The 23,551-nt window shown below is 48.3% G+C and overlaps 1 protein-coding gene across 20 annotated transcripts in view; it reads right to left on the bottom strand.

Annotated features, from left to right (window-relative positions):
• The window catches only part of NFIA (nuclear factor I A), a 331,643-nt gene that overhangs the window by 214,079 nt on the left and 94,013 nt on the right, over positions 1 to 23,551 (bottom strand). For all 20 annotated transcript variants that reach the window (XM_072343414.1, XM_072343416.1, XM_072343415.1 and 17 more), the window contains exon 2: positions 18,642 to 19,173. In XM_072343414.1, the coding sequence (XP_072199515.1) occupies positions 18,642 to 19,173 (532 nt within the window). The remainder of the gene's footprint in view (positions 1 to 18,641; positions 19,174 to 23,551) is intronic.

Genomic DNA, 23,551 nt, shown 5'->3' with positions numbered 1-23,551 from the left:
CTGCTAATTACACTACAGTACCAGGACGGAAAAATCATATAAAGGTATTCTTGACATTATATATGCTCATGTCAGTCAGGGCTTCTAAAAAGCCAGGGAAAAAAATGATTGCAACTTGTTCAAAGTAGACCTTACAGAAACACAGCTGCTCTTTGAAACACAGCTGCTCTTTGACTGGTTGCAGGCGTTCTGTGGCCATTTCATGACAACAGTGGAGGTGCAGTAAGAGCTGCCTTGTCCTTCACAGGGTTGGGGTCATCCACAAAAATAGGAGCTACAGGACGAGCATGAGGCAGGGATGAGTGTGAGAGACACATACCTGCAATGGCTGCTTAGCGCTCATACCATGGGCAATTGGCGATGAACTCTGTGACAGTTTACAGGCAAAATGGGAGGACAGGAGGAAGGATGGAAGGAAGGATAGAGAAAGGAAGGATGGAGGGAGAAAGGAAGGGAGAGAGAGAGGCAGGGAGGGAGAGAGGCAGGGAAAGGAAAAAAGGAGGAAAGAAAGGAGGGAGGAGGGAGGCCCACAATACATTTTTGGCTTTAGAGCTTTGATTGTAACAAAATTACCCCAAACTTGTTCCCTTCTCACCATCCATGCTGGAAGCCCACACAAGAAGAGAAGAAGGGACTGCATCCAGCCTTTACCTGTCAGTATGTGACCAGTGCTCCAAGATAACCCCCAGTATTCATTAAATATCAGCCAAAAATTATGGCAGGTATAAGCATAATTTAAATCATTTAATGCCCTGCGATTTATGCCAAATAACAAAGAAGGATATAATGTGATGCCAGTTCTCCTGATTAATGTGATCACGCTTTACATTTCTTTGGAACTTCTCCTAATGAAGGGCAAGCAGAAATTTCACTAAACACTTTCCAGCTCCGCTTTACTTTCTAGTGCTTTCCCTCACAGTACACATCATTCATTTGCTGAGCAACTGCATTTACATTATGCAGCTATTAATTACCTAGCCCTAATGGCAAGGTGACAGTGCATTGCATAGCCATCAAGAAGAGCAGATCAGAAAGTTCAGGAGGAACTGGGGTCTGAATAAAAACAAGGTTTGCATCTACATCTCCTCTCAGAGGAGGTTTATGTGCATGGCAGAAGGATGCCCAGGCCCAAATGGCTGGGGCAGGGCTAGGCTGGAAGGCTGCACCCTGGCTGCTGGGGGTGGCTGAAGGAAGAATCTCTCTCCATGTCTCCAGGATTGCTTGACAGGCTTCATAGGAGCAGGAATAAGAAACAAAGAAGCAGGGAAACCCAAAGGTCCTCTGGGAAGGAGGAGCGCTCTCCTCTTCTTGTCACATCTGGAGACAGATGTTCTCAATATCCCCAGCTCTGGAGGGTAGGAAGTGGTGAGCAAAATCTGAGGAGCTTGGGCACTCTTGGCAAACAGCACCACTTTTTTTTCCCCCCAGCCTTCTAGAGGCCTAAAATGAATCGTGGTTTTAGTGGGATCCAAATCTATCCCTAGCATCTTTCTCTCCACTAGAGAGATCTGCTGCCTGCCGTGCCCTGAGGGCAGGGCCCTTTGAAGGAGCAGAGGGCTGGTCTCAAGGCAATGCTTGCGATGAAACTGAAGAAGACTCACCAAAAACCCACACCTCAAATTCAGACCTCACATGTTTCCGGAGCAGCTGTCACAGGGACCGAAGGGCTCGTGTGCCTCTATTCATCCCCTACAAGCACTTTCCTCTTTAAAGGCATCTGGGGTCTGCTCTGCCATAGCCGTGCGGGGATTTATGTACATTGCTCCCATTAGCGTTAATGGTAGTTAGACACATACAGCAATTTCTCTCACGCTTCAGGAAGAGAACAGAGCCTTATGGATGAAAAGTTTGCTATTAAGGATTCTTAATACAATGGAAACATTCTGTCTCTTTTAATTGTAATTTACTTCTAAGTGTAACCGCTCTGGGTTGGGAAAACCAGGATTCAGTCCAATTCAATTATGCAATTCTTGCCACCTGGTAAGCCTTGTTATTTTATAAAGAGTACTGTAGTAGAACTGGCAGATTCATTCATGTTCAGAGCGTAAGCACCGTATACTGTGTAATCACTGGCTCATAAAAAAGAGTGCAACGCGAAAGTCAACCGCTCAATTATAATGCAATCTTTAAAAAAGAATATGCAAAATCGGTAGGCGAGATTCATCTTTGGTTCAGCTGTTTTATGATTATAAGTTCCCTGTGATCTTTGCTTTGCAAAGCTTCTCGGCGCAGGCTCAACCTCGAGCAAAACCCAAGCATAGTGAGCACCCAGCTCCACTCGGTGTGCCCCCATTGGTCATCACCCACGTAGAGGCTTTGGTGGGTCACCTCCATCCGGGGGCACTGATTGAAGGGGCTGCTACATCACAGGGATGCAGCGAGAGTTCTATTGGGCTGATGTACACTCGCTCTGACTTAGCTAATGAAGCTGCAACGAGATAATACAGGAAAGGAAAATACAGCCCCGGCGTCCGGGAACGCTTTCATTAGCACTGGCAGACAGGCACCTGACAGCTGATCACAGCGCCACACCACTTGCACGCCCCATCCCATCAGCTAACGAACCCGCTGCGCTATGGCATCCTCAGCCCCGCTAAAATCCCTGAGCACTGAAAAACCCCGAGCACCGAAAAACCCCAAGCACCGAGCAATTTGCATCACTCCCTTAGCAGCACCCAGAGCTGTCACTGCTGTGCACAGAGGCAAAGGGAGCTCTTTCATAAAGGTGAACCATGGCAAGAGGGAGCTAAATAGTGCTTTTTTGCAGCTAACAGTTACGGGGTTTATCAAAGTAGCAGGACTTGCCAGGGGAACAGTTTTAATCTATCCAGGGCAGTAAGTGTCTGCGGGAAAAACTCCCTTTGTCTTCAGCAGCTTTGGATTAAGCCCAAACAATCCGCTTTGCCCGTGGCACGCAGCTACCAGAAGTCAGACACTCAGGTGGGATGGCTCAGAGCACAAGACAGGGACTTTGCAACAAGCACTGAGAGTTCCACACACAGCGCCCCATAAAGTTGCCTTGTTTTCTTACTAAAAAAAAAATATATATTGAAACTTTATTTCACAGTTATCTCTGTCCGCAATTCTGTGTTCCAAGATAAGAGTCAAAACGTGCAGCGGCCTCCAGAAGTTTGAAAACCTAAACTCAGCAAAGGGAGGGCCGAGGCTGTCCCTGACTCTCACTGCCACATCACCCCCTTCCCATCATGTTCCCAGCCCTGGAAGCTGTTGGGTGCAAATCCCAGGCCTGCCCTCAAGAGCCTGCAGTGGGGCTGGCGGTTGCACTGATGGCACAAGCTCTACGGAATCCCCACCTGATAACCCCGGTACCTGGAAGAGGATGTTCTGAACCCTTGCAGAGAGAAGAGCAGGCAGCCCGATCATAAACATGCGAAGTATTAATTAATAGTATAACTTCAGTTTGTATCTGAGTTCAGGCATAATGAACCTGCCAATTTTGATTGCAAAGTGAAAACTCATCTCTTTATTTTGGACAAATAGGGTTAAGCTTCTTAAGCAATTCTTTGTTGTTTTGACTTCAACAATTTATGCAAATGAGATGTTAATTAGGGTAATTGTAACTTAAATTATGCTTGTGTAAACCTCTCCATTGGTAGGAAAGTGTGGGAATCCAGACAACTGGTATTTAAAGCAGCTGTACTAACTCACTTCTGAAAGCAAAGCATACCAAGATCACTTTCATGTCTTTACAATTTGTTTTTATGAGGTGATAACATTTTTACAAATACCATCATTTTTGCTTTTTTATATTGTAAGTGACAGTCTGACATTTTACAACTGGCTTATTGAAAACAAGAATTGAGCACTCTCGCTGTAACGGACATTAACTGCTCAATAGAGATTCACATGCTAATGAGGTGAGAGGGGCTCCAGAAAGTTTTGATAAATGCGACACACACTCTAACTAGCAGTGAATGTGAGTTGACAAAGAACATCTACACCAGGGTTCAATAAAATGTAACCCTTTAAATTAATCATACTGGCAGTATTTAATAGAATGCACAACAATCTCCTTTCTGATGGCTATAAAGCAGAAGAAATGCAAAGTCTCGACAAATGAAAGTTCCCACATTTCCCTCTTCAGACTGCTACTTTCATTTGAACTTCTACAATTGTTAAAAAAAAGGTAGTTACTGTAAATAACAAAGTAGGAGGTTTAATTGTTTCCTTCTTTTAAAGCGGGATCCTTTCTTCACATTTATTCGTCTGGATTCTATGGAGCAAATACCCCAGCCCCAAAGATTTATCATAAATAGCAGAACCCGTCGTGCTCGGAAGAAAATGCAAGGATGGCGTGTTGGGAGAATGGCTTACAGGAACACATCTCCGTGGGCCTTTTTTCAGCCCAACTTCTCTCTTTTCCTTTTCACTAACTACGGGAAGATCACGACGATCAGAATCAGAAAGGGAGGTTCGGGGGCAGACCCGGACTCTTTGTTCACACCAATCCCCCCAAACTGTGCTGAGGTTTTGTCCAGCAAGAGGCAGAACTGGAACTGAACCTCCAGCACAGGAGGGGAGGTACAAGATGTTGCACCCTGTAGGTGTGCCCGTAGGATCTGTGCTTATTTTCCTGTACTGTAAGTCCACCTCACTCCTGACCACACTGACCACGGCACACGAGCTTGCAAGATCCCAAGCAGCAGAAGCGTTCCAAGATCATCGCAGCTCTTGCACCAGCGTAACGCACTAATGTGTTATTTCTTCTTAAAGTGACAATCCCTAATACCCTTTTTGGGTTTAGCCCGTTTTAATCTTGGCAGGAAGTGTAAATCTGTGCACTCAGCAGCATTACAGGCTTGCTGGCTGTCAAAGTTTTGTCTCGGCCAATGCTTGAGTGGTATTCTTGTCATTTCACCAGGGTAGGAGTCGTCTCAGTCTGACATACACAATCTCCCAAAGCAGTACATTATGCCAAGGCACGGGCAAACTTACCCTGCTAACTGCATTTCAAGTCATTTTGGTAACTCACAGACTGAGAGGGGACTGCCCCTGTGGGTTCCAATGTGAAACACAAGGAGCCCCTTTGCCGGCAGCCTCACAAATGCGGCTGGATGGGCAGAGAAGGGAAATGTCCACAAATGAACGCGGGGAAAAGAATCCCCGCTGGCTGCAGGCCTTCAAAGCTTCCCGCAGCACATTTCCAAACTGCTGAGCAGCTCCTGCTCAGCCCCCGAGACTGCGTGTGCCCACACCCAGCCGAGTGGCACCGCGCACTGCTCCGCTTCTTTCTGAGCAGAAACTGGGAGTCTCAAAAAATGAGCGAGTGGAGAAGCGCGGACTGCAGAAATGGCCATTTAGCCAAATTGCATACCTGTGCTGTGTCAGCTATATGGTAGATTCATCTCATTCCATTGGTCTAATGGATGGCAATTGAATTTAATTAGCAAAACTACTTTGACTTAGTCTCATACTGTGCTGAATGTAATGAAATCTTTCTCCTCTCTCGCTGCCCCCTCTCTCTCTTTTTTTTTTTCTTTCCAAATAAAGAATGTCCTTAACTGCATTCCACTGCTAGAATATTAAAGGCTATATATGTTACTCTTAAGGACAGAGTACAGCCATCCCCTTTCACAGGCTTTAGATTTAGTTATTGTATTACATAACATAAAATAATTAAAAAGATACTTCGATAGTTACACACAGTATAAATTCAATTACCGCGATGTCTCCATTAAAAGCACTTTTATAGTATGAATAAAATGCAAATCCTCTTTATGGATCAATACCAGAAACATAATTCTAAGCTTCATCCTGAGAAGGAAGTTAGCCTTAATAAATCATCCTCTTAGGCTAAAAAAAAAAAAAGTTTAAAAGAGACGTATTTGAAGGTATTTCATTAAAGCAGACGTTGGGCTCTGATTCCTTCTGAGCTGAGTTCTGAGCCCACGGAGCTGTGCAGAGGAGCTCCTGCTGCCCCGGGCCCTGACAGCATGGAGGACATTACAGGGAAGGGCAGCCAGCACTGTGCTGAGCTGCATGTGTTGACCCAATGGATGAGGCAGCGGGATGTCCGCAGTGATGGGTACCACGAAACCCATTTCAAGGAACAGAAATTCTCCCCAGTGGGTTTGGAGGGAAAATCACTACCAGGCCTAACTTTTGCCTGGCCGGGCACAGCCAGACAAGTTCCTATGATTGATTATGGTGGTATCTCTGTATCTCTGACTTTGAACCATAACCTTTCTTGCGCACAATGACAGTTGGGACCTACCATTTGCCATCTGTAGAGATGGTGGGGGAGAGAAGGACTTTGCTTACATTAATCAACCAATTAAGAACAGACTTAAACAAAACACTAAAGCATAATAAAAACCTGACTGCTTAACAGCTTTCTACTTTTAATCGTTGCCTTCCTGTCGGCTGCTCATGGGCACAGCACCGCTGGGGCCAACAAAGGGGATGGGGCACCTCGAAGGGATGCTGGGGCTCCTCTGCAGGGCAAGACCCAGTCACCTACAGCAGAAAAAATGCAAAAAGTCCCCATCTGTGGCTGAGGAGGCTGCTCTATGGGCAGCCATTTGCAAGGCCAGCTCTGGGTTGGGACCATCAGGATGTTGCACTGATGGCAGTGACTCACTTCTCCTGCCTCCATGTGACCCACCGGCATGGCCCCATAAGGCCTCCTGGACTTTTGCAGCTAGGGAAGCTATAGAAGGGGATGAGCTCATACTGTCGAGAAACAAAACATGCATTAGAAGGAATTGGCTCAAGGCATTTGCCCAGGTATTGCTGAATCGGCCCTTTGCTATGAAATGGTCTGCTCTGTTTTAAAGAGGTATATTTATGGACAAGGTGTATGAAAAAACATAAATAACTCCACATCTGATCAACTAAGAAAACGTGCAGGGTTACTACAAAAAACGTATTTTTGTGCTATTAAATAATCACAATACAGAACAAATTTGCAGAGGTTGGCCAAGATGGTCTCTTCAGCCCCATGCTCTACATCTCTTTGTCTATTGTTCTTCTTAATACGTTGCATCTGTAAAAAAAAAAAATCCCAACCTACTTTGTACAATTACTGCACTGAAGTCCCAAGCAATCTATCAAGTTGTCATACATTTTCCTCACATTAAATCTTTTTAAATCTTTCTCTTTTTTTTTTCCCCCTACATTTCATGAAAATGCAAAAGAAAATTTACTTGGCCCCAAAAAAGCCACACTGAAACATGTCATTCATCAAGCCAGGCAACAAGACGTGTCCGTGATAGCATGTCAGGAGAGCAAACAATCCCCGAAGTAGCAGTATTAAACTTGTGGATGGTTTTTAAACCAACAAAATTCAGAGCATAAATGAACCTGCAGCCAACAGGGTTTTGGAAAAACTCCCTCTGGGTATGTTCCTCTTATGGAGATTTCCTGAGCCCCTGTTTTGCAGCCCCCAGTGCTCTGCCCACTGCCACCTCTCTGCCACCCTCCAGACCCCACTGCTTTGATTTTGTCAATGTGCTGCATCAGCAGCAAGAGGTGAAGTGAAACTGCAAGTCTGTTCCCAAAAAGGGAGAGCAGGAGATGGGAGCCCGCTTGGCTGTGCCCATTGCCAGCACCTCCCTGATACTCACAGAGAAAGGGACATCATGTGTTTTACCGATCCGCTTAAAAACCCCAATGATTGCATTGCCATCACCCTCAGGGCTGACCAGCATTGTAAAATAAAGGCAAAGCGTGCCCTGCTTTGCCTTGGTGTGAGGTTGGAAGCGCCGAGGCCTGGCGCACGCTGCTGCTTCCACTTCTCTCAAAACAAAGAAATCCGGGTAGGCTCCAGGAAATCCCATGTGTGACCATAACTAATTCATGCCCAACCGTGTTCGTGGCATCGTGGGGTCTTTGGGACAATCCCCCATCTTGCCCAACATTGTGAAAACCCTGCGCTTCATTATCTTCTTTAATAATTCCATGGTATGTAATTTATTAAACAGACTCCTTATTTGTAAACAAAATGAGAGCCGCAAATGCGTGAAGATGGTCGCACTTCCTGGCTAAATAAGAGGCAGACAAAGAGCCCTAATGATGCACCAAAACCGCTAACCAAAAATGTACTCTTTAAAAAGATCACCAATTTAATGCTTTTTTGTATTTCATTTATCAGCCATGTAGTCATCATTCCCCTCCCTACCACCATCTGTACACACTTTCCCAATAGACCACCACAGCTGTCCCGTTTCTCACACAAACAGTACCTTTTATATGCTTCCCAACTGTTTTTAATAACTGTTCTGTGCTCTGCACTGTACTTCCTTTGTTTTCTTAAAAAAAAAAAAAAAAAAATACGAAAAAGAGATATAATCCAAACAAACAGGTCATCACAGCAATCAGCAGAGGAAGGCAATTACGATGTTAAAAGCCTTCGTGCCCACTGACCTGTCCTAGAACCGCGCCGGCGGCTCTGTGCATCCATGGCGGAGCTGAAAAGTTCCCTACAAAAGTTGCTAAGGCAGACGAAGGCCGAGCAGAAACACGAGCATGGCGGCCGAGAAATCATCATCCCGTTTACTCAGGAAAGAGTATTAATGTTAAACACAGCTTGTGTGAACAGAGTGAGTTTCTCAAGGCTCTCAAAGCAGACTTATCCACTCAAAGGCGCTGCCGCCCCGTGTTGCAGAATTGCATGAACAAACCCATCCCATTTTCCTTTTCAGCTCCCACTCTTTTTGCTCTGCCTTGGGATGCTGGCAGCCCCCTGGCTACAGTGGTAGTAGTACCCTGCCTGCACCCAGTCTCACCCAGGAAACTCCCACTGCTACTCTTGCCATGAGGATCCTGCCCCACAGCATGCAGCCACGCACAGCACAGTGTCCTTCAGTCTAAGCCCTGCATGCAAAGAGGTCTGGGCAGAGGCAATGAGCCCATAAGGAGCTCCTCACTGGTATAAGCATAGAGAGCCAAAATGGGATATGGACCCTGCTTGTGCCATCCTCCTGCAGCTTTATGCCCTGGACACAAAACCTCCCTTTTTCATACAAGAGTTTATTACTAAAGGCCGCACACATGGAAGACAACTGGTTTGCACTCAAAATCCCTACCATGATTTTGAGCTCGAGCTTATGATCAGAAAAAGAAACACTGTCCATGTTTAAAGTGGGCTTTAGGAATATTATTTCAGTTTTCCATCTCACCCATGTACCCGTATTGGAAAGATCAGACAGCCCCCAGCTGCTGCACAACACCCAACCCATGCTCACAAGGCTGCGGTCACTGGTCAGGCCAATCCTCCCTACAACACAAGCCATTTGTGAAGCTTTAATACAAAACAGTTTGGGATTTACTTTATAGCTGTACAACAACTACTTTTTACTTTCGAACACAGTAACAAATGTAAATAGGTCCATTGGCTACTTTTAATGAAGTCCTCATCGCGTCAGGAAAAGTCCTTGTCACTACACAATGCGAGCATTGCAGTGGCTATCTCTGCCTAAAAGGGATCACTACAATAGCTGTGCTTTAGAAAAGCATCCTGCCACAAAGAATTCATTCTTCTAATTTACTTGAAGCTACTTTGCCTTAAAAAGAAGAAGAAAATAAATAAATAAATAAATAAACACACACACCAAAAAAAAAAAAAAATAAAGAAAGAAAAAAAGAAAAGAGAATTAAATTTAAATTTTACCCTGAGTTTCCAGCATCACTCGGGGATTTGGCTGTTTCCTTCCATATCAAATTAAAGCCGTACTGGGTAAAACAATCAGACAAGAATTTCAGTGAATATCCTTAGGATGAAATCTGATTGACAACGTATTTCTGTATTAAAACCTCCAGTTAGCGTTTATCTTGACAATAAATGTAGCTACTACTACCTAACTTGTCTTTGATACCTTTACAGGGGTTCACTATGCTCGCTCGGTGCATTACAAGGTATTTTGTAACACATGTACTGCCTTTAAACACCAAAATATTCCAACGGTAATTTAACCAGACGCGCTGTTTATTGCAAAGCTCATGCAGCTCATTATCTGTACCTCACACACAAGACTAAATCCGTAGGCGCAGAAAAACACAACATGAATAAAGCTGTCTCAACACCCCACTCCGCGCTCAGTTCTCTGTCCCGCAGCCTCCACAGAGCGGGCTGCACACTGCCTGCACACACCCTGCAAACTTCCCCACTGCCCAGGGCTGCGGGTAGGACTGCTCCAGGCCTGGGGGCTGTTCTGAGATGCCTTCTGATGAGATGTTTCTCCTGAGCTTGCAAATGTATTTTGCACATAGGGATGATGCCTGCAGGCATCACTTCCAAAGTACCTTAGAATGGGGCAACGAGCGCTGGGACCAGAAGGGATATGTGCACCACAGAGGATGGTGCTGAGAGGGTTTTGGTCTTGTTTAGCTGCTAATGCTATCAGTCATGTTACTAATATGACAAATGGATGAAACCAAAGAGCAGGAAAAATAGCTACACCTCTGTGGTCACGGCGCAGTGCCACGGCAGCAGGGTCAGGAGGATTTGCTGCAACCTACAGCTCTTGCAGACAACGCAGCATTGGTTTTATGTCCCATGTAAAAGCACAGCACACCCTGACTGCACAGCAAGCCCTGTCCCTCAGCCTGCAGCGGGACTGCGCATCGCTGGGTGGGGTCTCTGGGAGCACAAAGCCACCAGTGCCACCAGCCAGGCACACAACATACCACAGTGTTGGCCAGAATGGGTTGCCAGCACCAAGCAGGTGAGATGGGCAGGACAAAAGCACTGCTGGTCCCCGAGATGACACTGCTGGCCTTCCCACCATTGGGTGCCACGCTGGAGGAGACCACCATGACACGTCCTCCCGTGCACAAACCCTTCACATGGTGATGTTTTTTTATAACCTTTTTACATCATTGAAAAAAACAGAAAGTTTTGTACCACTGACCCGAGCAGATAACGACCAGGCACTGTCAGCTCACCTGGCTGATTGACCCTGCCTTGGAAACCCCCCAGTCCAATGACAGTTCTGTGATTCACTACAGATATATCTCACCCCAAAACATGAACATGCTGAAACATCCAATCATGTTCTGGCACGCATGCAAAAAAAAGCCCATGGCAACAAAGACGACAGCTTGCCAATGGCAGCTGCTGCACGCACACACAAAATTAAACTATATTCTTCTGAAAAGGGATATTATTATGGCATTTGTTTCCCCTTACCCATCACCCTCACCCATTCCCTCATGAAATAAGGGGAAAATATCAACATATATCACACATTAGGAGAGAAGGACGGAGAAAGAGGGAGGTAGGCACTGCCCTTGGCAGGAGCGTTATGGAGGGTGCAGATTTTAGCAGTGAATCCAACTGGATGGATCAGAGCTGAATGCATGGAGCTGCTCTGAAATACTGGCTCACCTAAAAGTGTTGTGTTGGGAATGCAGGTATGACATTCAGGCTTTATACTGCAAGGAGCATAAGGAGGCCCAATGATGCTAAATTTCAGCAAGTTTGGTTGAGCTGGCCCTTGGCTATAACACAAACCTCCAAATGCATGCATATACATTAACGTCTGACGATACTCATCTTCGCCTCCTCTCCCCAGCGTGGCCCTGCCTGATGCCTGCCATACTGTTACGCAATGCACAAGATAGCCGTCTCCTCACTTGTGAAGATAAATGTCATATTGGACCTCTGACATCATGTATTCTCCAAGTAATTATTTTTGATATCATAAGAGTTATGCAGGGTGCACAATAAAATTAAAAAGTAGAAAGCAAGGTTAATAAGATTATCATGTTGGTATAATAGGTAATGCATTTTGCAGTATATCCTAAATCTGCCCTCTCAAAATGTAATTAAATAACTGTGATTTATATTTTAAAGGAACGCAGACATGCAGCGTATCCTCCTGCCCACATATGCTAATTGCTTTCAGCCCCAAAATCACACAGTTGTTTGCAGCTTTTTAATCCTCATGTGTAAATAACCCAATCCGGGTCCAAGTTATGAACAATGAAGTCCAGGAAACTTTCAGAATAGCATGTCATTAAACCCATCTCGACTTTATCTCGCTCATCTGACGGCACGGATGTGCTCCGAAGCCTGCGGGGATGCGGGAATGTTGAGCTGGACATGGGGGGCCTGGAGGAGTGCGGCACCCAAGAGGAGCTCACGGATGGACGCCCTCGGGACCCCCTGGCCTCACTGCAGGGTCTGCATGCCATCAGGGCAGCATCAGCTCCACACTTGGCTATGGGCGCTCTTCCCAAACATGAGGGAGTGAGTGAGCTGCCCGCCTGCCGCCTTCCAGAGGCACAAGCGTGCAGAACGGACCCAGCAATAAAAAAAGCCAATAATTGGTGATTTTTTCCTCAAAATGGAAGATTTCCATAAGCTCCTCGGTGAGCAGGCCAGCCCCAGCCAACCTTCCCCATCCTGTGGGCAAAGCCAGACCGACAGAAACACAGCGAGCCGCTCCATTCTCCATTTTGCACTCACATGCCCGAAGCTGGCACACAAAATGGAGGGCCCCGCGCACCCTGTGGGCACGGGCCCACCTCATGGTGGCCACGTCGTCCTGCCAGGCTTCCAGCAGGGCTGAGCTCACCCAGCCAGCACATCCCTGGGCACCGGCATGGAGCACAGAAACACTTCCCCAGAATGTGTAAATATCTCTTCCAGTGGGACTACGCTGCCATGAGGGACCCACCAGGGCATCAGAACTGGGCACAGAATGCTCATCTACAACATGTGGTTCGAACAAAGCTCCCCTGTTCATCGTGGGTATGGAGCTGTCTTTTTGGTGGCTACCATTAACCAACAATAACCACAGATGTAACGGATGAAGAGAAGAACGCCGCAAGGATGGAAAAAAAATGAACTGACACAGCTTTAACAACAGCTCTTCTCTACCCAGAGTCCTCACCACCGTGAGGAAACACGCAGGGTCGGCCGCTGTTAGGAAGCTAAAATAATTTGCCCTGAATTTACAGCCTGTAATTCAATCTGCGGCTCAAGCTCCTGCCCGCACCAGGCTGAGCAGTGCGGGGGCAGCACCGGGCGAGGACGGCTCAGGAGCAGCAGCCCCAGCAATGATGGTCCCCGAGAGCCCTGGGGCAGCGCTGTGGGTGCGCAGCCCTTGGAGCAGGGCTGGGGCCGGGGGCTGTGCTGGGGGTGCTGCCGGGGCTGGGATGCCAAGGGGAAGCACTGAGGGGAGGGAGAGCGAGGCAAGGGATGCCCTTTCCTTTACATCCAAATGGAGAGAAAGACTGAAAATACAGAATCATAATAATAAATAGCGGGTTTTATGAACAATTAGGATTCCACTGTCTCTTTCAAGGGTTTGAAAAGCTGACACGATGTTTTGGGTTCTCCAGATTCAGCTTTGAGGCCTCAACCAAGAGAAACATTCAGCCCCGCTGTGTACAGCAGTGACCACAACAAAGATTGTGGTTTCTCCCACACTCGCCTTAAATAGATCTAAATTAATGCTATTCATCATTGGGTGGAAAAGAAGGGAAATATAAAAGCGCAGTCGCTTGTAGACAAGCCAGCAGCGTTGGGTAAGGCTCTCACCAGCGCACAAAGCTCGCTGCTCTCCAGCCAAGGCCAGCTCCGGCCCCACACCTCCGGGCAGGAAGGCACGGAAACGGCAGCCTGCCCCATCACCTGGAAAACATCCTGAGCAGATCGCACACGCCTTCGCCCAGTGTTTATTTGTTGTTGCTGTTGTTGTTGTTGGAGAAAGGGGAAAGCTAAACCACATGACTGAACTCCTGCCAGGCCTTTGGGACGGAGCAGGCCGTCCCGAGTGCCGCACCACTTAGTGTCTGCATTATCACAGATACTCACCAGCTCGGTTACAGCAGTGTGGGGAACGCAGTTGTCCCGACCTAAATCCTGCTCCTGTCACCTCCCGCCCCGCAGAGCTGCCCGCCCCGCGCCCCAAAACAGAAAGCACCGATAGATGGAGGTATCTTTCTGTGCCACGCAGGGTGTGGGATTGCTGGGCGGCCGCTGTCTGGGAGCCAGGGATGTGTCCTCAGTCACTTCCACGTGGGGCACACACACAGTTTTCCAGCACTGCTGCCATACAGGAACCTTTTGCCTAAAGTAATGCTAAATCTGCCTCCTCCTGTTATTCCTCGAGGGCAGAAATACTACGAGACGGCTTCATTTCACTCTTTTTCTTTGAACATATACACGGAGCTGAATGGCCAAAACTGATGGAAATGAAAAATCCATGCAGTGAGTCCCCACATCTCCCCCGGCCGTGCACGGGGAGCCCAGCACACCGCGGCACCGGCCGCAAGGCTGGCTGAGCAGTTTGGTAAGAGTCAATGCAATAAGCCCTGTGTTCTGCAGAAAGGCATGGGGACCATTAACATCACAAACAAAACTTTAAAGAATGGTTTTGATGCACGCTGGAACAGCCGTGTATTGGAATTAGGTTTTCAAAAGCCTTCTATGTGGAGGAAATGTCACGGATGCTTTAAAAGTCTTCAGATACACGTAAAAACGACATGTCTATTACATATTATCTTCACAGAACAAACACCATTTGAAATGTGCCTCTTTTTAACTACCATTATGGGCTGTCTAAAGAGCATTTTGGTTGAGACTTGGGAGGAAAGGGAAAAAAAAAAAAACAAAAAAAAAAACCCACTGATCTTACACCTGCTCTTTAGCAGTGGGAAGTGGGTTCTCAATCTGTTAACATGACCATCTGGCCAATCTGCATATCACGGCGATCTGGATTACTGTACGGAGGAATGACAATAACGTAGCCAAAACAAAAGTAAAATGCATCAAATACTAACAGTAGCGAAGCCCTTTTGATTTTAAATTAAATAATAAACGTGGTATCACAGCAAAGCGAGGAAGTCGTCTAAATAATTAAAAACGAGCCTTCGCTACGGCATAATTAAGTAAACAATATGGTGTGCGTCCTATAGGAGCCAGCAATACTTTGCACAGCCGAACGCCAGACTTTTGCAGAGCTGGAGATGCTGCGGCAGCTCTTTCCGTGATGCACGGCATTGTCAGAGCACCTCTCACACCGCCGCACCGCCGGCCGGCCGCGGCTATTAGCGGGATTAATGCAGCAACAATCAATAACAATTGTACTAAAAGATCACGGTGCAAAGAGGGATGCACCTCTCAGACTCAGAGCTAAGCGATGCCTCCGCAGCATTTCGGCTACCTTGCTTTATTTGCCGGGCTCTGCCTTATTCTGACTGGGGCTTTCCTGCGGTGCTCCAGGTAGAAATGTTTCAAATCTGCCAAAGGGAACCGTAAATGGGTCCGTCTAAAGTTCAAGGTCATGTGCCATACACTGCTGCCCGGGCAATGGCCACGGGCTGCATTTAGACCCTCAGTATTGCTGTTGCAGAAATAACGCTGACTTCTTGCATCTTTGCTGGCTCTTATTTTAAATGTTAAGAGAAGCGGGAAAAAAAAACAGCTCATTTAAATAAAAAGCCATCCCCAGCTTTTCCTTAAATTTCACATTTTTAAATGTCCTTCCAAAAGACTGAAGGCCTTTCTCCCCCAGAACTACCTGGCTGGCACAACTTGCCTGGGACTGGAACAGCGGCCTTCCAAAAAAGCCAGAATCGGGCATCGCAGCGTCGCTTCCCAGCCCGCCATCCAGCCATCCAGCCCTGCCCACTGCCAAAGCCTGCAGAACTGGGACCTTGCACAAAATTTAACTACTTCCATGGCGAGCTTTTCCTCCAATCTGATCACATTAGCAGAAGGAACTCCAAAGCAGTAAAAAACTCCTGAAAGTTCTCGGTTGAGTGCCTACTAATGAACAAAGGTTAACTTTATCTAAAAGGTCAAATGCCTGGTGGCTAAGGTTGTGACCTTAACAACTTAAATTGTGACCTTGCCACGTGCCTAGTATATTGCAGATTCTGATACAGATCATCTGGTAAAGGACTGGCCATAAATTAGCTTTACTGTTCGACTCCCACAAAGAAAACGGTTTGCCACAATGGTTTCCAACTTGTCATTTGATACAAGCGCAGAATAAGGGAAAACTAAAAAGCAAACCCAAGTTTAGGGTATGGAAATGCCACCTGCTTTTAGTTAAGCAGATTAGAAACTGCAAACGGAGAGCAGTACTCTAAATTTCAATACATTTCTGGTCAACCTCTAATTCACAGAACACCGATCTTCCTTTCCTCTCCCCTCCTATTTTTTAACGAAAATGACATGTCGTTTGTGTATTTGCATATTTTTGTTTTCTCTTTCTAGCCAGTTCTTAAAGGGAATAATTGATTTCAGTAGCTTTGTGAGAAGCACTATTTAAATCTGAGCACATGTGTTCCCTTACAGATGATAGTGCCTACTGAAGAAAAAGCGTGGATTCAAAGCAGTAATTATGGTACATGTTTAGAAGGAAAGGGACATCTCGCTGCAGAAGCCATCTCGAATAAGGCATCTTGGAAGGGAACGCTCCCTCAAAAAAGAGAAGAGTTAAAAAAAAAAAGAAAAGAGAGAAGAAAAAGCAGTACGGGTGAAAAGGTCACAATGGTTTTGGCACATATCTCCAAGCACGTTTCAGAGTCTGTGCCTCCTGCCAATACTGGCAACTTCTCAAAACTTTTAAGGAGGTAAAAACATTGTTTAGTGTTTACAAATCTTCTGTACTATAGCAGATGCTTGTCAAATCCGCTATATGTAAGTTGACCGGCCTACCTAATATCTGTGCTGGCGCCTTCCTCCCCGGAGCTACCCGGTCCATACATTGCTGGAGGCAGCCCTGATGGAGCTACAGACAAAGGACCCTTAATATTTTCCTTTTGTACCGTTCCTGTTGCGCACATGGCACAAGCTGCCATTACTGCGGGTCTGCGGGAACCAATGGCTGGCAACTTGGCCAATGTTCAGGTGCAACAAAGACTGCTGGGATACCTCGGAGGGGGGAAAAAAAAGAGAGGAAAAAAGGGGAAAAAAAAAAGGTAGCCCACAGATGATGCTTCCAGCACACCTCTGTGCAGTGACACAGGGGACGCCCGCCCCGCGATACATCCTAAGTATTGCTTTGTCCCCGTGGCGGTGCGGCAGCAAACCTGCAGCACAACGAGCACAGCGCACTGCAGCCAGAACCACGGCACGGTGTGCAGCCGCTGCTCGCTGCAGAGAGACCCTGCAAATCCACAGCACCCACGTCCCAAGCCCTGCACCAATGTTCTACAGCAAGCAGCTCCAACAGTCAGTGCAGCCACTGCCCGTTGACGATGAGCGCAGGAATACATCAGTTTGCTATCAAGGGTAGTGTTTGCCAGCGGCACGCTGATAAGATGTTATATCCCTAATCACAATATTGAACTTTTACGGTGTCTCTTGCCTGGCTGCTGCAGCAGGAAGAGAACCTCTGGCTCCTCGCAGCGCCAACGCCTGGATTTCCCCTTTTCTCCCCGTCCTGTGTCCCTGTGATCCTTCCCGCAGACTGAACCCAGCCGCTGCTTTCTGCTGGCAACCCTGCCCCTGTGCAGAAGGCCGCTCTGCCTTTAGGAAATGCAATAGGGACCGGTATTTAGCATCCTAAAAAAAAAACTAAAAGCTCAGGGCAGAGCTCTGGTCCCGTTCTCCCCTCAGTTCAAAGCAGCTGGTAATCCCCTCTCCGTGCCACATAACAAAGCACAGAGCAAATACAGCCTTTGGGCGGCAGGAAGGTGAGCGTGGTTCGATCATGCTGCAGGGCTGGGTGCTGGCTGTGTGGATAGCACGAGGAGGGCCGCACAAGCTCCCAGTGCTGCAATGTGCCATGCTTTCCTATATACTTATATATACAGGGTCTGCATAGGTATGATCCCGCCCTCACCCTCTGCCCTCCCTGCCTGCCCAGCCTCTCAACTTGCAGGCCAGCCTGAAGCCAGGCCAACCCACACGTCCCATATCCACCCTACACATGTCCTCTCTATGTCCCGTATTGGACAACCAGGACCCAGCGCTGCACTTGCTTGCATTTTTCTGCAGCACAATCGCCCATCAGAGACACGATGCCATGTTGTTTTCCACCCCAGCCCTCTGCTCAACCTCTCACACATTGAGGCAACCCCAGAAGTTTGGGGACCCCCGCGTTTTCCATTTCATCACAGATTAAAACATTTCAGCCCTCCCCACGTACAATATTATTCAATGAAGAATTTGTTTCAAGAACTGTCCAGATATTTTGTGCATACATAGACTATGATGTTTTAAGGCTGTCTTTTTTTTTTTTAAAAAAAAAAAAATGTTTGGTCTCATTTTCCCAATTTTTTACCCAAAATGACAACGTCACATCTGTTATCTGCACCTTCCAGCTGCCGACTGGGGCTCCTCTCCCTTTCCCATCTCTCCAGGTGAGGAAGCCTGGCAGCCCTGACATCGGGTATCCCAACCCTCTCCAACAGCTTCATGCGTAACAGATACAAAGTTAATTTTAGAGGTAAAACAATTAAAAAAAAAAAAAAAATTGACAATTCTCCCCACATTCCCTCCACCGCAGAATAAAAATAGAGAAATAAAAGAAGCCTGGATAACACTTGAGCAAAGTGCCCCAAACACCAAACTGCCGTTAACCCCGGGAAAACAAGAGCTGTGCTCCCCACAGCCCAGTGTAAAAAGGCAGATTTGGGACCGCGCTCCCTCCCACCCGCACCAAACCCGCCAGGACGCAGACGCGCGAGGTGGAGAAGTGGTATAGAAAGGCACTTACCTGCGGCGTGCACAAAGTATGCCAAATATAAATCGAGTTCCTTAACAGAAACTCCTATATGGTGGGGCTGTACGCACAGCCCGGGGTTAGAGCACTGTGGGGACTTTACAAGGCGCTCGCCATCAGTACTTTCGAGCGGAATACCTTTAAATAAAATCACCATAACGAGGTCCAACCTCCAGACCTTATCTGCCTGGCGAAGGCAGTCAATTCTTCTCATCTTGCCCTTCTGGTCTGGATTGGAAAGGACGCAACACGGAGGCTTTTTTCCTGTGACTGTGAGAACAAAATCCTCCCGAAATTCAGGCCTGATATCTTTCCGAAGCTTTGCCAGAAGTCTTGATGCCCATTTCTGCTTTACCTCGGGTTTTTCACTTAAGAGTTCGTCCTTCACGGCCCTCTCTTCCTCTTTTGACATGCGTTTCTCATGTTTTTTGAAGTATTTTCTCTTTCGGGCTTGCAGGTTGAACCATGTGTACGCAAACGCTCGGACGTGAGGCAGAAGTGCTTCGATGAAGGGATGAAATTCATCCTGAAAAAGTCACAGAGAAGCGTCGGTGTCACGCAAAGCGCAGCAAGGCCCGAAGAGAGCCGAGCGGCCCCAACCCCCCGAAAGGCGCAGCGGGACCGGGATTGGGTCCCCAGCCCTGGTTTGGTGGAGAAAAGGGTGGAAGGAGTTAAAGGCACGGGGCCGGCTGGGTGCAGGGACTCGGCCGCTCGCGGCACGTATCTCCCTCTGCTCCCTCCCTGACCCCGCTGCTTGCGGCGTCGCCAGTGTGTGCCCGCCAATTTGGCAAATTCGGATCGCTCGGATGCCAATCCCTGTTTGTGTGGGGAAGTCTGAAGTATAGCAAAACTTTCCCAAAGATACACTTGGAAATGGCAGCGCACCGTGCAGTAACGCGCCGACGGAACCGTGCGCGCAAACACGGCCGCAGTGCTCTGCTTGGAGGACGAAGCGCTGCGGCCACCCAGCTGAAAGCTTAGAAAACACTGAATATTGTTCAAAAAAATTTTAAAAAAGTAAAAAAAAAAAATTAAAAGTGAGAATTGCAGTCCATTAAAAAAAATAAAATTCAAATTTTAATGTGACATTGCGGCATTTTAGGATTTCAAATACTAAAAGGAGACTCCAAAAACTGAAAAATGCAGTGACAGAAAACCTTGGCACGACTCATGCAAAGGCACCAATAATTATTATCTTTTTTAGTATGTTGGGCTGGATTTTCAGACAATCAAAAAGAAACTCCAGACTTGGGAAGTTAGTTTTGCCATCCAGAGACACTGTTCTGTGCAAGGATGTGCTACAGATCCCCCTGTGCCCAGGCACAAAGTAAGTACAATTACAGTTCTGTTGACCACAGAAAAATGCGAGCAAGACCCCTTTACTTTTGTAGAAATAAATATAAATTTAGATACATATCTATCATGCAGATATCGATCAATATCCTCAAAAAGCATCACATAAACCAGCAGAGGGATCAACCCAGGCTGTGCCATGCTGGGGCCGCACTCTCAGTTCCTACACCAAATGAATGAGTGCAGCGCACGTCACAGCGCCCGCGGGCCGATCCCACTGCTGCATGGCCCGGTCCCATTGCCTGTAGGGCTCGATCCCACCACACGTAGAACCTCATCCCACTGCCTGCAGGGCCTGATCCCAAGGCCGCAGGGCCCGATCCCGCTGCTTGAAGGCTGGGTGCCTCCAGCCTTCAGGTTGGGCCCTGCGGGGATGCACAGCAGCTGCTGCACACAGGAGAGCCGCTGTCCCGTCCCGCAGGGCAGCGCTGGGGGTTCACATTAGTTAACTTTTGAGTAATGAAATGATTGCACGGAGCGTGTTTCCAACCCAAATCATTTCGGGCTGTAAATGCCATTGTAAAAACAGAAACCTCACATCCTTCTGATAACATTATTTGAAGTTACATTTCTTTTCAAATAATGACGAGAAGTTGTGCACTCAGCAGCAGAAATACCCATCAGCAGCCGCTGCCCTAACTCAGGAGCTCCTACTGACTTCCCCTAAGGTTCCCCCGCACTGATTCTGACGGCCCTTACGCTGTAAATACTTCCATCCATAGCGGTGTCACAGCGGTCATTTTTACTTTGAGCGCAGAACATACAGAGCCATCCACCCAGCGCAGTGCCGCGCAGGAACCACTGGACGATGGATGAGCATTAACACCAAAGCAGGTAAAATAAAACAAATCACTCTGATGATTGACACATTCCTTTTTTTTTACCCCCCTTTTTTTTCCCTCCCCTCCTGTACTGAATAGAGGAGATCATAGTTTCAAATTTCAATAAAGTTTGGGTGGGGGGGAAGGAAAAAGAAAAAAAAGATTGCCAAGAGTTTGCAGCCGGCAGATTCACAAAGTGGACGAAGGCGCACGCGGAGCTGCTCTCTCTCCTCTATGAGGGAGGGAAGGAGATGGACCGCAGCTCCCTGCGAGCTGCCAAAACCCCAAAGCTCGCTCCTGCTCCTCCTGCCCCTCTTAGAGGGGAAAAGGCCTTTGTGGGGTGCAGGTTGTGTGCACACAGAGCGCTGCTGGACTGCGCGGAGCACTGCTGCGAGCAGAGCGCTCGCTGAGCACGTCTTGGTGGGGCTGAAATATTGCAACTTTTCTGCTTTCTGCAGCGCTTTGTCCTGACGGATCTCATGTGCTCGGGACTTTTTTGGCTCGACGCTGGAAGCCATCCAAGAGCGAGCTGCTGTAACCTGCGCTACAGCCCGTTCCTACAGCGGGAACCTGAGCGGGGAGGGAGCGGCAACACAGGAAAAAATATATATCTATAAAAAAAAAAACCAACAAGCACTTGAAAAGAGCTGGGGAAAAAAAAAAAAAATCAACAAAAAAAAGGCGGTGTGAAAGCAAGGGCTGGAGGCAGCGGGAGGTGAGAGGCCGTGCCAGGCTCCGGGTGCTGCTCAAAATGGTGCACGGCGAGAAGAGGTTAATGGCTCGCACAGCGACCCGCAGCCCCGGCACAGCACAGCCTGCAGCTCGGCCGGCACCGTGGCATGGAGAGCACAGCGCCGGGATTGCGGGGTGGGAGGGGAGCGGGTCTGCACAGCACATTATTGATTTGGGGGTATTATTATAGCAAAAAAAAAAAAAGAAAAGTTTTTGGAAGTGTGTCAGTGCAAATATGCTAACAGATGTGCAGGGCTGCCCGCAGCCTGGCTGCAGAAAGGGTTTAAGGAGCGAAAAGGAGAGAAGCTCTGCCTGTCCCCAAAACTGCCCAAAGGGAAACTTTCAGAGCGTGTGAGCAGGACGGATGCTGAGCCCTCGGGCTGCACGCAGGCGGCCGTGCAGGAGGAAAGTTGTGCTGCACGGTGCCCAAAGTTGGCCGCCGCGGCCCTCGGCCCTGAGCAGCACTGCTCCGAGAGGGCAAAAGGTGCAGCCAGAGCCCCAGCACTGCCTGGAAACAAGGTAACCTACAGGAGTCCTGAGAAATACAGTATCTCTGTGGATCCTCTCGAAATTAAGCCGGCCGCAGCAACCCTTGTGAATATTTTTACAATCCGTTTGCTTGTAAATCTATTGGGAGATGGGCATATGTTCCCCAGCCGCTTCCGAGATCCTCTGCAGACACGGACAGTGCTGGGGCTTTCCTGACAGATGACACAAAACCTGGTGCCATCCAGGTACAGCGCTGGGACCAACGCGCTCCAACTCTGGTTTCTGTGTCTGCCTTTCCAAACCACTTTCCCTTTAAATCTGAACCAAAACTTCATCCAAATGAAAAAAGACGCACACACACAAAAAAACTCCCTTCCCAAACTCCCATCAATAAATGCTCCCATCGATCTTGGAAGGAGAAATAGGAATCCTGGAGGGAAAAACAGCCAAGCCATGGGGAAGGGCTACCCCACTCCTGTCGGGAATGACAGGGAGCACCCAATGGGGCTGTGGAGGGAAGGAGCTCCTCGGGAGGCCTCTCACCCTCGCCTCAGTTTTTCCAAGTGTGCAACAAGAATGCAAGATTTTTTAATAGGAAAAAAAAAAAATAGAAATAAGGAAAAAAAAAAAATAATAAGAATAAAGTAATGGGGGATCGGGATGGAGAGCCCCGTCCCGTGGGTTGGGGTTACATGTCCCCGTGGCACAGCCAGGCCCTGCCAGCCCCGCACGTGGGGCGACGCGCTGTGCCCCGCGGCAGCCGGGGCCGTGGGTGCCAGGTCGGGCTGCTGTGTGCGGGGCTGCCCTGAGCCCCGGCCCTGCGGCTGCAGGCACTGGGGGCCGGGGGGGGCCCCGCAAAGGGAAGGGGATAAAGTTTGGCGTCTCCCGCCCTCTCGCTGCGTTTTGTCGCCTTTTCTTGCTGGAAAGCTCCCGGAGAGGCTTTCTTGCCGGCAAAAAAAAAAAAAAAAAAAAAAAGAAAAAAAGAAAAAAAAAAAAAAAAGGAAATAAAATAAAATTCAAATTAAATTAATAAGAATAATGGAGTCAAAATCTCCTGCAGGAGGAAATAATCTGGGGTAGGAGCCCGCCACAAAGCGTTTCCTCGTTAAACCATTATATCCTGCTAATTGGAGGTGTGCAATTTAGCGTCCTGCAGCAGTGCGCGGGGTGGGGGGGGTGGGGGGGGCTCTACGCGGCCGCGCAACCCCGGGGGCACCGCGGGCTGAACCCCCCCGGCCCGAGCCGCCCGTCCCGCACACGCGAGGGGCGCAAAAGTTGCGCGGGCGGCGCTCCGCGGGCGGGTAGCGGTGCGGGGGGGGGGGGGGGGGGGGACACGGCACGAGTCGGGGCGACCCCCGCGCGAAGACGGCGCACCCTGCGTTGAAGAACGGGGGTACGCGGCGGGGTCGAGCGCGGGGAGAGAGCGGGGAGAGCGCGGGCGGAGAGCGGCGGGACGGCGGGGATCCCCCCTCCCCCCGAAGCCCCGCGGTGCGGTGCGGGGACGGAGCG

Source organism: Excalfactoria chinensis, chromosome 8 (genome assembly GCF_039878825.1).
Source record: "Excalfactoria chinensis isolate bCotChi1 chromosome 8, bCotChi1.hap2, whole genome shotgun sequence".
Taxonomy (NCBI): Eukaryota; Metazoa; Chordata; class Aves; order Galliformes; family Phasianidae; genus Excalfactoria; species Excalfactoria chinensis.
This window is presented reverse-complemented; position numbering and strand designations above follow the sequence as displayed.